We start from the raw sequence: 12,910 nt of genomic DNA on the forward strand, positions 1-12,910 counted from the left end.
GGTGGTTTAAATTCATGTCCACTCAGTCTGTATTATCTATCTTCTTGCATGGCTCTACCCAAGACGATTGGATACAGGCACCTGCAGGCACCTGGGGGATGGTCTGGCTGCCGGTGGATGTGCTGATACCGGGGTTCACCTGGGGAGTAACACTGCAGTCGGAGCCTACAATACCAGCATCACTGCTCCGACACGGAATGAAAACCTGGCATTCATCAACAGACATTTACAGTGACAATATCAAAACCCAGAACTTTCAATTCTACCTTTTACCTAGTCTGATTGTGTGGATTATGTGTGACTTGTGTATTTGTGTGTTAACGGGCCGCCCAATGGAGGATGGGTTCCCTTTTGAGTCTTGGTTCTCCCGAGGTTTCTTCCTATTCCCCACCATCATAGGGAGTTTTTCCTCGCCACTGTCGCCTTTGGCTTGCTCATTAGGGTTCTGGACCCATAGTATTGTTAACCTTGTAAACCCTGTAAAGCTGCTTTGCGACAACTTGAGTTGTTAAAAGCGCTATACAAATAAACTTTGATTGATTGATTGACTAAACCTTGATCTTCTCACATCTGCATCCTCAGTATTGTACTCCCTACCTGATAAAAACTCATCATAAGCATCAGTGTTTTTTAACACTAGGAGTTTCTGAGCTTCAGATCAAATGCAGTGTATTCACTTGGAGATCCCATACGCTTCAGAGCTCAAACAAGGTAACAGACGCTACTAGTTTGCACGTCCTAGTGTGATGCTGCTTTTCTTAATACCCGCTTGAAGTCGAAGGTCCTATTAAATAATCTGCAGTAATTTCCTGAGAAGCTTGACACTTTTCACCTTGCATCTCTTAATGAACATCCTGATTAATGTAGCAATCCGTTTAAGGAAAGGAACACAAAAAAAACGTCCCTTTTGCAAGTGAACATGCAAACCTGGAGCGTTCACCGGGCCTTCCTCGTGAGGATGAGCACAAGAAGTACTAGAGGAAGATCAGATGTTTCACCACAATGTCCCTCTCACACTTTGGGCCCTAGAGACAGCACACATTACTGCCATGTTCCTGCGTCAAATCATAAAACGGTACCAAACTGGGCAGTTCTGAGAGATGAGTCATCAATAGCGAAGGTCCTGATTGGCCACAGCAGCATGTCAGGGGAGGTCTGGGCTGCCAGCAGGTATGTCTGGTAGATGTGGGAGCTGAAGATCTGGTGTTGTGAGAGGCTGCAGTGGGATAAACTCCAGGAACAATGAGAGGATGGTCGTGTTCCTGGACCAGAGGGGTGTGTGTTAGACAGACGAGGGGACAGGACGTGAGGGTCAAGGTGAGACCGCTGTCCTTTCCACTGTTGTAGAAAACAGAAAAACTGTAACCCAAGCTGCTCTCAGACCCTGCCCTCAGTATTAAAGACCCTCTCCTTCTCTACCAACCTCACAAATGCCTGCAGCTGATTAGATCTACTGCAACTTTCCTGTTGTTCAGAGACTCCATGATATTCTCTATGTTGGCTGGTATGGTCCTGGCTTTGGCAGCTCTCCACACTGTGTCTACCATTCAGGTGATGGGTGAGTGCTGAACATCTAACATCTCCTCCACGTTCTCCAGCATGCCTCATGTTCTGGAGGCCACCTCAAAATGCAGCTAGTGTAGCTTTGTGGGTGTTGAAGTTTCCTATGCTGGTCCTCTTAAGACAAGCCTTATTGAAACTTGTCATAGCTAATCAGATACCTCATGGAATATGAAAGTGTTCATAATCTTAGTGAGCGTGGGTAACCTGCATAAATATATTAAATAGAAAATTCAGACCAACTATGATGAATCAGCTGACTATACTTCAATTTGATCATCGTGAAGGCAACAACACTTACTGTTACCTGAATTTCATCTCATTTAATGGTATTAAAATGTATGTAAATCAGTAAGTTTCATGGCTCTTGTTTATAATTTCAGTTATAAAAAAAAAGTTGTTTTCGCAGTGTTCGGAAAATCTTGTGTTTACTGCGTGTTGCCTTGACTTGTATCCCTGGTGATTCATTGCCTCCAATACATCCTGCATTGGGCAAACTTCCTAAAGAGATAGATCTCTCTGCAGTCCGCTCTGTTCATCTGGATGTAGTTGACCAGTGTAGGCAGGAGAAGTGTTAGTGAGGAGCTCTGTATCTGTGCTGGGTTTGTATAAGGAGTGTTCTTTCTGCATTCAGCAGAGGATTTGCAGGGGCTTGTGCAGTCTGCTTGTTTGTGCTGAGCTGAAGTCAGTCTTGCTAAAGTCAGTCATTCTCTCTTGGCTACAAGGTGCCCCATAGTTCCACTCAAAGCCCTGTTTTGGAAGTTTAGCTGAACAACATATCCTGAACAGTTTCCTTAAGTGGTCCCAAACGCTGGTCGTGACTGGATCCTGTTTAGCATGTTAAAAGGTAGGCCAAGTTCCACCCAGTGTGTGTGTGTGTGTGTGAGTGTGTGTGTGTGTGTGAGTGTGTGTGTGTGTGTGTGTGTCTAGTGTTCTGCATCAGTACCTCTAAAAAAAGCATCCATCTGTGGATCAGTCCTCTAATCGCACTCTGATTGGCCAGCCTGCTGCTGGGCTGCTCCTCGTGTGTGTGTGAGAGGCAAGGCTGTGTGTGCCAGCTTCGTACTTCCTGGTTAACCTGGAGACCGTGGTTTCTGTTTACCGTCTGAAATAACATTTTTTTTTTCTGAGATTTGCTTTATCTGAAATGAACTGAGGAGAAAGGATTCCACACTGACAAACGTGACTTAAAACCCATGTTTGTTTCATAAGAGAGTCGTAGCCAGTCTGCCTGAAGGCACATTCCAAATTAGATGTCTATTACGATTTCTTCAATGCTTGAGGGACACTGGGTTCATAACATTAGACTTTACAAAAAAATGAATTTACATGCAAATTTGGCTTAAAGCAGCTTGCCCCCCAAATGCTAATACTTCTAATAATTGACTCAAAGGGCAGAATAATTATTTTGCACAATCAATTAGAGGTCATTTATCACGTCTCCCATGCCAGAAAATGTCAATGCAACACTAAGATAATTTTCATTCAGTGCAAGGCGTACTAATATTTCTGAGTGAACAACACCAAAGGTAATTCTGCCCCGAGAGCAGCTCCGGGTAGCTCACGCACACCCGCCTTCCTGCCCCGCAGCTCCGGACCCCTGCTCCGCCTACATCAGCCTCAATGAGCCATGGCGCAACACCGACTACCACGTCAACAACTCTGCGGGTGTGCCCCTGTGCGACGGCCACGTGGCGGGGGAGTGGTACCGCTTCACGGGCATGGCTGGCGACGCCATGCCCACCTTCTGCGTGGAGGAGAACCACTGCGGCACCCACGCGCCCATCTGGCTCAACGGCACCCACCCCCGGGTTGCCGACGGCGTGGTGGCGTTGCCCACGTGCGCAAGCTTCAACGACGACTGCTGCCACTGGCGTGGCACGGTGGACGTGAAGGCCTGTGCCAAGGGCTACTACGTGTACCGCCTGCCCCGGCCCGCCGTGTGTTTCCACGTCTACTGCGGCCGTAAGCATGTCCTCCTGTCTGTCTGTCTGCCAGGAACGTGTGTCTGCTGGGCTGAGGTCCTGAAGTGCTACTGAAAATGCATTCCTGGTGATGTGTGTGTGTGTGTGTGTGTGTGTGTGTGTGTGTGTGTGTGTGTGTGTGTGTGTAGATTTCTATGACATCTGTGACGAGGTGGAATGCAGTGGTCCAGGATGTCCGGGGGAACCGGAGTGTCACTGCCCTGTTGGGACCGAGCTGGGGCCGGACAGCCAGACATGTCTGGGTGAGCTGAAGGGTTTTGGGGGAGACAGTTGAAACTTATTAAGACATTCAAGGTTGTCAAGGTGAGAGAGTCAGTTTGAGGAGATTATTGGGGGAATGTTCTAAACTAAGAAGCAACTTCAATTAACCGAAATCTTTAAGGTTCATGGGCTGCTCACTGGTTTCTCATGTCTGCTGTGTACCTTCAAAAATACTGTAAGGGATTTCCTAAATATCTGTTCAATGTTAAATATAAATTCACTAATACTTTCCAATGTTTAAACAGAAACCAAAAAACATTTGACCAAGGGCACACAGACAAGGGCAACTGACAGGAGTATATGGCATCACACCCAGATTTTTATCTATTTACTAGGGATGTCAGCCACTCTGTTATTAGTCTTCATCTTATCAGATATCAGATTATCACGATATAATACTTACTTAATGTGTGTCCATTTAACACCCCCCCCCCGTTTGCAGACGTGAACGAGTGCGAGAAAAGCAACGGCGGCTGTGCTGAAGTGTGTGTGAACACCAAAGGCTCACGCCGGTGCGAGTGCAGCCCTGGCCGAGCACTGGACACGGACGGCCGAACCTGCAACGGTGGGACGCAGCGGGATCTCGCTTAAACCCAGACAAGTATCGGTGGTTAAAGCCAAATAATTGATACCTGTGTCTGAAGTCGTGAACCGTCTTAATCACTGAAGTACGCCCATGTCCCCTCTAGTGAGGTTAAACTAAACAGCTTTAGGGCCAATATTTACCTCAGGATAATTAATTATTTTTTTCTGGCTGATTTGGCAACAGGTTACCTTCACATCAGTGGTGGATTTCAGCTAAAATATGTTAAGTTTTAGCTCAATAGCTCTTACACGGTGAACTGTCATATTCTCGTTTTTTTGCTTCTCTCGGATGATAATCCAGTCAACCGGCTCAACGCTTTCATTTCAACGAGAACCACTTCTAGGACGTTCATATTCACTTTTTTGAACGTCTACTTTCCTTGAAGCATATAATAGATTGTGTCATTTCTGACATGTGAGCACTATCGTAACTATCGTTTTATTTGCCAAAGTAGTCTTATCACTCACAGCTGATTTAACCGTGTTAACGCTGATGTGTCCCGCTTCGCGCAGAAATCGCAGGCTGCCACAGTGTGAACGGAGGCTGCAGTCACGGCTGTGGCCAGGAGGGGGAGACCTACTACTGCCACTGCCCCAGGGGGCTGACACTGGGCGAGGACAAGCGCACATGCCAGGGTCAGCTCGGCTCCAACACGCATCTGTCCACACGCCACATTAGCATTCATTATGGGCGATTTTGATCATAAGTGGCCTGCACTTACAAGTGTGATCACTCACACCACTTTGAGAGGTGGTCCGGGACACATCAGGCCACATTACAGCTGTTATGTAAACGGTAATGTAACCTGATGTGCCCTTGACTGCAAGAGAGTACCATATATTAACCACGTCCTTGTCCTGGTTGCAAAACACAAAATAACTGCTCTGTTTTTAGTTAAGCAATCTAAGCTAATGGATAAAATCAATACTGGTGGCTGGTGCACCAGTGAAATAAGATACCTGATTCACAAGACATTTCTGTCTGAAAACAAAGTGATGCACTTCCTGTAGCAGAAATTGTGCAAGAAATTCCATCACAAGTGGTCACTCATAATGCATTCAAAATGCCAAGTGCAAATGGCTATGCATTTTGGCAGTCCCTTATGATCAGATCACCCAGGACATTAATGTTAGATTAGACATTAGATAAACCTGTATATATAAGCACAAACACAGTGTTCTTTATGTATCCTTGAATGTCAAACAAAGTTTGATGCTGCATCTCCATCAAAAGGGATTCTTTGCGGCAGCATGGTTCATGCACACTCGAACTACAAGGGTGCATTCACATGGTGCGTTCTGCTAAAATTACCCATGTAAACGCTGCCAGTTCTACTCTGATCCGTATCTGCTCGGCAGATGGATATGTGTGACAGGTGGATGTGGTTTTTCAGTGGAATTAACGGTGTTGGAATGTACATTGATTATACCCTGAGACCCTAACATTTAGCTACTGGCAGGTTGATTTTTTACTAAAAGTTGCTAATTGATGTCATGCTATTACATCATGATGTCATGCAATGACATAAAACTGCATCATTTAGTAGAATACACAATGAAGTTACATTTACTGCCGGTGAGTGAAATATATATGAAATTTGTAGATTTATTTTCACAGTTATTTTGACATACACATTAAATATTTTTAACACATTGACTCATTTAATAATTTCAATGCAATAGTTAAAATAGTATTTTCTTATTAAAAAAATACTAGCATACTATTCTAGCTTCTAGCTAGCTTTGTGCAGCATATTTCAGGTGAGCTAACATGTTGCCTAATTGAACAACAATTCTAGGTATAATCTACAACAAGGTATATAATAAATGCTATCTTATGGAACAATTGTGGCTAGCAACGTAAATTAAATACGTGTATTCTATGCACCTCTCTTTGTCTTTCTACCTGCATCATACTGTAATGCATCAGCAGCAGTCTGTTACATTTTAGGCTACAGACTACACACTCATTTGTCTGAACAGCCATTCAACCTTTGAGTGTGGTAATGAGAACATAGTGTGCGCAACTTTGCACACTTCTTAAAATAGACGTGATCTGGAAGAGTGTAGTTACGCACTTCAAAACTCAACTGTATTTTCAGTTGAGCTCCACTCACAGATTAGGTGTTTATCCATTATGAACTAGGAATTAGGTGTTTCTCCATTAGGTTTTTGTGACTCGTTTGGGTTTGCTAGCTCAGCTATTTTAGCATTTTCTCAACATTAAACAAGGCCATGTTGATTGCAGCTCATTGCTGAAAGCAACAGTGTAGTCTCTGAATGACCTTGACGTACTCTGGCTCAAAGGAGGCTGTGCTGTCAAAAAGGTATCTGGGGTATGGTGATGGACTTCCTCTGTGGCTTTGGGACTTCAGTTTTTCCCATACGGTTGACTATTCTGCTGCAAATTGATGTTAAAATGTGGACCATATTGTCAAAAAGCTTGACAAGATCTGTATTCTCTCTCTGAATTTACTTTATTGCAATTTGTGTGTCAGACAGGAAGGATTTCAGGGATGCCAAGTAGACATCATTGCCTTTGTCCACAGAGCATATTTCAGCAATGCTTATTTGTCTTTGTCAAGACATTTTCCCACTGACTCAATATGAGTTACTATATACTCAATCTATAGCCAATGAGTGGCACATTTTGGTCATCTGCAGGGGTTTCTGGTCACAATTAATGGTGGCATACACTGCTTTGTATGCCTCGTTGTTTTGGGGAAATTGAAGACCAGTTGTATGTAATGAGAGGATGAGTTGGGCAATGCACATTTTTCCCTTTAAGATCTTGTAATCATGGATGCATTATCAGTGCCAATACCCTGAGGATTCTCGCTTTAAAGGTTACACTTCACAAGAAACTCAACTACATCCTGTACTATATATCTGGCACAGCCCCCTTCCAATTCAAGCAGCCCAAGAAATGTGGACACAACTGTTCTTTTTTTAGCACTGAAACTCTGAATCACCAAGCCCAAGTGTTTCGAGACACTGACACATGGACATTAGTAGACTCATCCAAAAGGGGATGGAACATCTCAACCCCCACATCTGATAAAGGGGATGGAACATCTCAACCCCCCCATCTGATAAAGGGGATGGAACATCTCAACCCCCCCATCTGATAAAGGGGATGGAACATCTCAACCCCCACATCTAATAAAGGGGATGGAACATCTCAACCCCCCCATCTGATAAAGGGGATGGAACATCTCAACCCCCACATCTGATAAAGGGGATGGAACATCTCAACCCCCACATCTAATAAAGGGGATGGAACATCTCAACCCCCCCATCTGATAAAGGGGATGGAACATCTCAACCCCCACATCTGATAAAGGGGATGGAACATCTCAACCCCCACATCTAATAAAGGGGAAGGAACATCTCAACGGGGATGGAACATCTCAACCCCCACATCTGATAAAGGGGATGGAACATCTCAACCCCCCCATCTGATAAAGGGGATGGAACATCTCAACCCCCACATCTAATAAAGGGGATGGAACATCTCAACGGGGATGGAACATCTCAACCCCCACATCTGATAAAGGGGATGGAACATCTCAACCCCCCCATCTGATGTTTCCCTTTTGAGAAACTAAGGAGCCAATGTTCCTTGGTGAGGTGCATTTAGTAGTGTGTTGCTGCCACAGAATCTGGAAAAGGCAGCTGTGCGAGTCATAAATGGTCTCATGCTGGTTCTGAAGAGCGCCCTGCAGTGGACATTGGCATGGTAGCTTCTGCATTTCTGCCGTTGTTCACGTTCTTGCCCAGCAGTAGCAATGTAGACTGCAGTGGTCTGCACTGCATGGGTTATGTACGGTGCAGATCTAATAATGTGCTTTGCTGTAGCAAAATGTTTCTTGATATCATGCATTTTTTTTTGCACGAATATCTGATTTGCAGGATGTACATCTCTTCAACAAGGTTTCAGGGCTCTCTGTCCCCGTAATCCTTTCACCTCCTAACAGAAATGAATGAGAGGCGGAGCCAAAATCGATTCTCCTCACTGCGCGTTGTGTAAATGTCCCGTTGCGTCGTGCGTGCAAGATTGTTCAGGCTGAAATGGTTGGGAAGTATCTGAGGAGTCGATCCTCCCTGGTTTCTGAGATGAGAAGTTAGTTTTGCTGGATGGCAGTGACTCAGCTCGACTTGGTGCGTATCACCATGTCACGTCAAGCCACAGACTAAATTCAGTGTAGCGTCGAGACGGAGTTGAAAATGACCACTGCTGTGCCAGGATTATCATTGCTGTGTCAGACCGTGTGATACGACTGAGAGTGTGTCAGTCCTTTCTTCTGTTGTATGGAGGGAAATTGCTTGCCCTGTATATCCTGGACTTTTTCCACACGGCTCTGTATTAATACAGAGTAGAGGTGCCACCTATATCTGGCAAAATACTTCACACTGTCATACTGGTGGCCAATGGACTATTTAGCCTACGAGCTGAAATCTGAAGACAGAGATAAAAGAATTACTGAAGGCTTTGTGAAGTAGGATTGTGAAATTCCCTGAACATGTTAAAAACCTGAGAAGACTGGTGGCCTGATTGCTTAGATAGTTCTGTGTTCTTTGCTCCCTCTTGGCTAAACTAATACGTAGCGGGATGATATTAAATTGAAAACTGTGCCCACGTTCTGTCTGGGCTAAGGTCATTTGGATCGGTGTGAAATGCTTCTTTAAAGATGACTGCTTCACCATGCAGTTTGCCTTCACTGTTTAAATATGGCTTCGCTAGATTATTTGGGGTCGTCGTAAAAAATCTAGTAATCCATACTTCACATCCTCGGATGAACCGAAATACTGGACCATTAATGGAAACAGCTTCATGTAGCAAAGAATTTTATGTATCAGAACATATTGCAAAGTACTGTGTTTTCTACAACTCTGCACGAATCTCTTTTGAATAAAGGGTGCCAATACATTCTCAATTAAGGCCTTGTTCTTTTACCAGGACATCACTGCATTATTAGTCAGTGAATGTTTTTCACTGTGTTCCCACAGCCTGTGGACTGGTAGCTGTAGTTACTAATTCACAGCTTCCCATTTGTTTGGTTACTTATTCACAGCTTCTGAAGGTGCAGCTGGCTGCTTGATTTGTAAAGGGAGTGTTCATGTTGCATATTTGCTGCACACATTAAACAGTGTTTTGTACACTGATTAACTAAATAAAGTTCATTTGAAACTAAATTAATTTGAATATTTATTTAGTAAAATATTTATTATTTCAATCCAATCAAAGTGTGTAATGTCATTTCAATATGCAAATTGATTTGCATACATTTCTACTGTAAGGAAAATCTATGTTTAGTCTGGCTAATGGTGATTTTATATGTCAAAAGTAACTGAGAACATGACAAATCACAAATCTGTGAAATAGAACTGGTCCCCCCCTGTAAGAACAACCTGCTTTTAGGCTGTCCCAAGATCTTCTCAACCTGCTTTTAGGCTGTCCCAAGATCACGGCACATTGAGCAACATTTGTGGCATGGCAAGCTGAGTCTGGTGTAAAGTGGATTTGAACTGTCACTCTTGCAGACAGCCAGACAGTGTTGTGACTGAATGTGTGAAATAGTCGTCCTAAGGGAAAATGCATGCATATCATTTGAATCGATTTTCAAAAATAAGTTTTAAGAATAGCTAACTTAAAAAATTGCCAGTGTAGTCTGAAAAATTGCTAAATCTAGCAACAAAGTTGCTAAGTTGGCATCACTGGTCACAGGAGCTCAGCTTGCTATAGTTACAGCGGGTACCATTCAAGCAGTCAAAGTCTCGGTTCTGTGATTGTGATCGTTATCTTGAAAATGGGTGTGTGTGTGTGTGTGTGAGGGGGGGTCTCCAGTATTTTTGGATGGCAAAGTCAAAGTCAAGGTGCGTGACTTTGATTTGAAAATTGCTGGAGACCGAGTTGTTGCATTAAATTCAGCATGTCCTCAAGCACACTTGAGAGGGTCTAACTAACCTCAAAGGTTCACAAAAGGTGTTATAGCCGCATCAGTGGTGAACGACATATTAGCAGTATGGTTTTAATATCCATCTGTTTAAACAGACTATATTTGTAGTATAACTGGTTTATATTTATATTTAATATATACATACATAAACAAACACACACACACACACACACACGAAATGTGAGCTGTGTTGGTTTTGTTATCTCGTTTGTCAACATGATACGGTTGGTTGTATCGACTACAATAAGCATATTAGTACTCAAATCGAATAAATGAATCAAAGACAGGAAACAGACATTTTCAGAATACAATTTCAAAAAGTGCTGTGTACAAAATCAGCCATCTCAGAAAGTGGCTTCGCCAGCAGAAATTATGCCTATGCTTACAATAACTAGAAATGTGGAGATATTTTGTTGATGTCGGAAACCGTTTTCTCCTTTATCAACAGCAACAACAACAAACTAAATAAAATGGGACAAAAGATTTTGTTTTGGTTACTGAGATTAAGTAGATGTCTGTATGTGTCCCATGCAGTCCCGGTGCAGTGTGACCCCAGCTCTATCGAGGTTTCTGTTCCCAAAGACCTTGTAGGTGGTCTGGAGTTATTTCTGTCTAACTCTTCATGTCAAGGCGTCTCCAACGGCACTCACATTAACCTGCACTTCAGCCTGAAGACCTGCGGGACTGTGGTCAAGGTGAGACCCGGCGAGCAGAAACGCTCCTCACACTAATCATTCTCGTCTGTCAAGAAACACGTTCCACGTGGTCGACCTAGTTTGGCGCCTTTTTTTACGACCTTCTGGCCTCACTAGCATATTAGCATTAACGAATTTAAACCATCTGTGTTTTCCTCATTCCCTTAATCATTCTTGCGATTGTTAATTCATTATTTTCATTTTCTGTCGTGTTCTCCAGGTAATCGATGACAAAATCGTAGGGACGAATTTGGTGACGGGCCTTCCGAGGTCGAGCCCGGGCGGCAGCGGAGATCTGATCGTTCGTACCACCAAGCTGCTGCTGCCGGTGACGTGCGAGTTTCCCAGACACTACGAGGTGTCGGACGGCTACCTGCCCAGCCTGCGCAGTGCCGCGCTGGAGTTATCGGGCCACAACGAGGGCGTCTTCCCCTTCACCCTGGAGCTGTTTAAAAGCGCGGAGTTTTCCGAGCCGTATAACGACCCGCCTCAGCTGCGGTTACGCGACTCGCTGTTCTTCGGCGTGGAGCCGAGGGAGCGGGTGGAGGGCCTCGCTGCGCTTGTGGAGAGCTGCTTCGCCACTCCCGGCCCAAGAGCTGACCAAGCGCTCAAATATTACCTTATCAAAGACGGGTAACTGTTAACACGCTACACAATATAAGCTTATATATACGTATATTTCAAGCTAGCTTTGTTATGAATAAGAAGGCAGGAGATATTTAGCATGAAAAGATAAACATTGATTAGATTTCTTCAACCTTCTTCTTTCAGCTGTATTTCGGATGAAACAGTGCGTCAGCTCTCTGCTAAAGACCAGCTCTCTAAACACTACCAGGTCCCCGTGTTCAAGTTCATCGGCAGTGACAACAGAGTAAGAGCTCCTTGCTGGGCCGGCCAGCTGGAGGGAGGGCACGGTGTAGCCGTGCGTGTGCTAATGCGGCCTTCTCGTCGTGATCTGGTGTGTGTGTGTGTGTGTGTGTGTGTGAGTGATTCGATCCTCTAGCATCTCTAATCATGAGTTTCTATTTTGTAGGCGGTGTATCTGCACTGTCGCGTGCTGGTCTGCGGACAGGGAGAGTCTCGCTGCACACAGGGCTGTCAGAGACGTCTGAGGAGAGGCCTTTGGACCAAGCAGGACCAGGAACTTAAACACACACTGACTGGTGGCCCTATCTTCATACTGCCAAACCCATGACACACACACACACACACACACACACAAAGACCGTCTAGCACTCCAACTTTGACCTCAGGCTCCAACTGCTCTCCACAACATATCAGTACCGTTTACAGGCTATTGACATAATCGCACGGCCCAAATGAACCCACACACACTCCAGCTCAGTACTCCTTAATGAAGCTGCCAAATGACTTTTGCCATCCTGTCACTCATTGCTGTACACGGAGATGACGGACTCATCTTATCTACCAGATCTTCCCTGACATCACTCCAGTGAGGAGGCCAGAACACTCCTCCTCTATCTGTCCTCAAGTCTGTGAGCTAATGGACTCTCCATAGCACCCTCAACTGGCTCTTGCTTTGTCAGATCAAATATGTACCGATATACTACCAGAAGCTGTAAAGTGCATATTATACATGGGGAATTGACTTGGCATTGACAATGACTACGTTTGATCCTGTTGCTAAAATAAATGTTTAAGTCAGTAAACATGCTGGTCGTTATTTGTTGAACGTTAGAATATGCACATATCAATCTGGGGCTGTAAACAAAGACCAAGCTCGACCTCATTCTGTAGCACAGTGTCAATAAAAACTCTCCGCTGAAGACGCATTTAAAGTCGGCCGCATCCAGGAAACCAGCCCTTCAACTGTGTGTGAAGGACCAAGCCTGATGTTTATAAT

The 12,910-nt window shown here is 44.4% G+C and overlaps 1 protein-coding gene across 1 annotated transcript; it reads left to right on the plus strand.

The window, feature by feature from the left end:
• The first annotated feature begins 1,386 nt into the window (after positions 1-1,386).
• On the plus strand, positions 1,387-12,716 carry oit3 (oncoprotein induced transcript 3). Its single transcript, XM_076975136.1, has 9 exons — positions 1,387-1,558; positions 3,151-3,525; positions 3,674-3,787; positions 4,249-4,371; positions 4,905-5,027; positions 10,886-11,046; positions 11,267-11,679; positions 11,818-11,917; positions 12,080-12,716. The coding sequence occupies exons 1-9, from the start codon at positions 1,483-1,485 to the stop codon at positions 12,239-12,241; spliced, it is 1,647 nt and encodes a 548-aa protein (XP_076831251.1). The 5' UTR covers positions 1,387-1,482; the 3' UTR covers positions 12,242-12,716.
• Positions 12,717-12,910: the final 194 nt, after the last annotated feature.

This window comes from Brachyhypopomus gauderio, chromosome 15 (genome assembly GCF_052324685.1).
Source record: "Brachyhypopomus gauderio isolate BG-103 chromosome 15, BGAUD_0.2, whole genome shotgun sequence".
NCBI lineage: Eukaryota > Metazoa > Chordata > Actinopteri > Gymnotiformes > Hypopomidae > Brachyhypopomus > Brachyhypopomus gauderio.

Coding starts and splice junctions, on each gene's coding strand:
- oit3 (XM_076975136.1), top strand. CDS start 1,483: ATGATATTCTCTATGTTGGCTGGTATGGTCCTGGCTTTGGCAGCTCTC. Junction 1,559..3,150: donor GTCTACCATTCAGGTGATGG/GTGAGTGCTGAA, acceptor CCTGCCCCGCAG/CTCCGGACCCCTGCTCCGCC. Junction 11,918..12,079: donor TCATCGGCAGTGACAACAGA/GTAAGAGCTCCT, acceptor TCTATTTTGTAG/GCGGTGTATCTGCACTGTCG.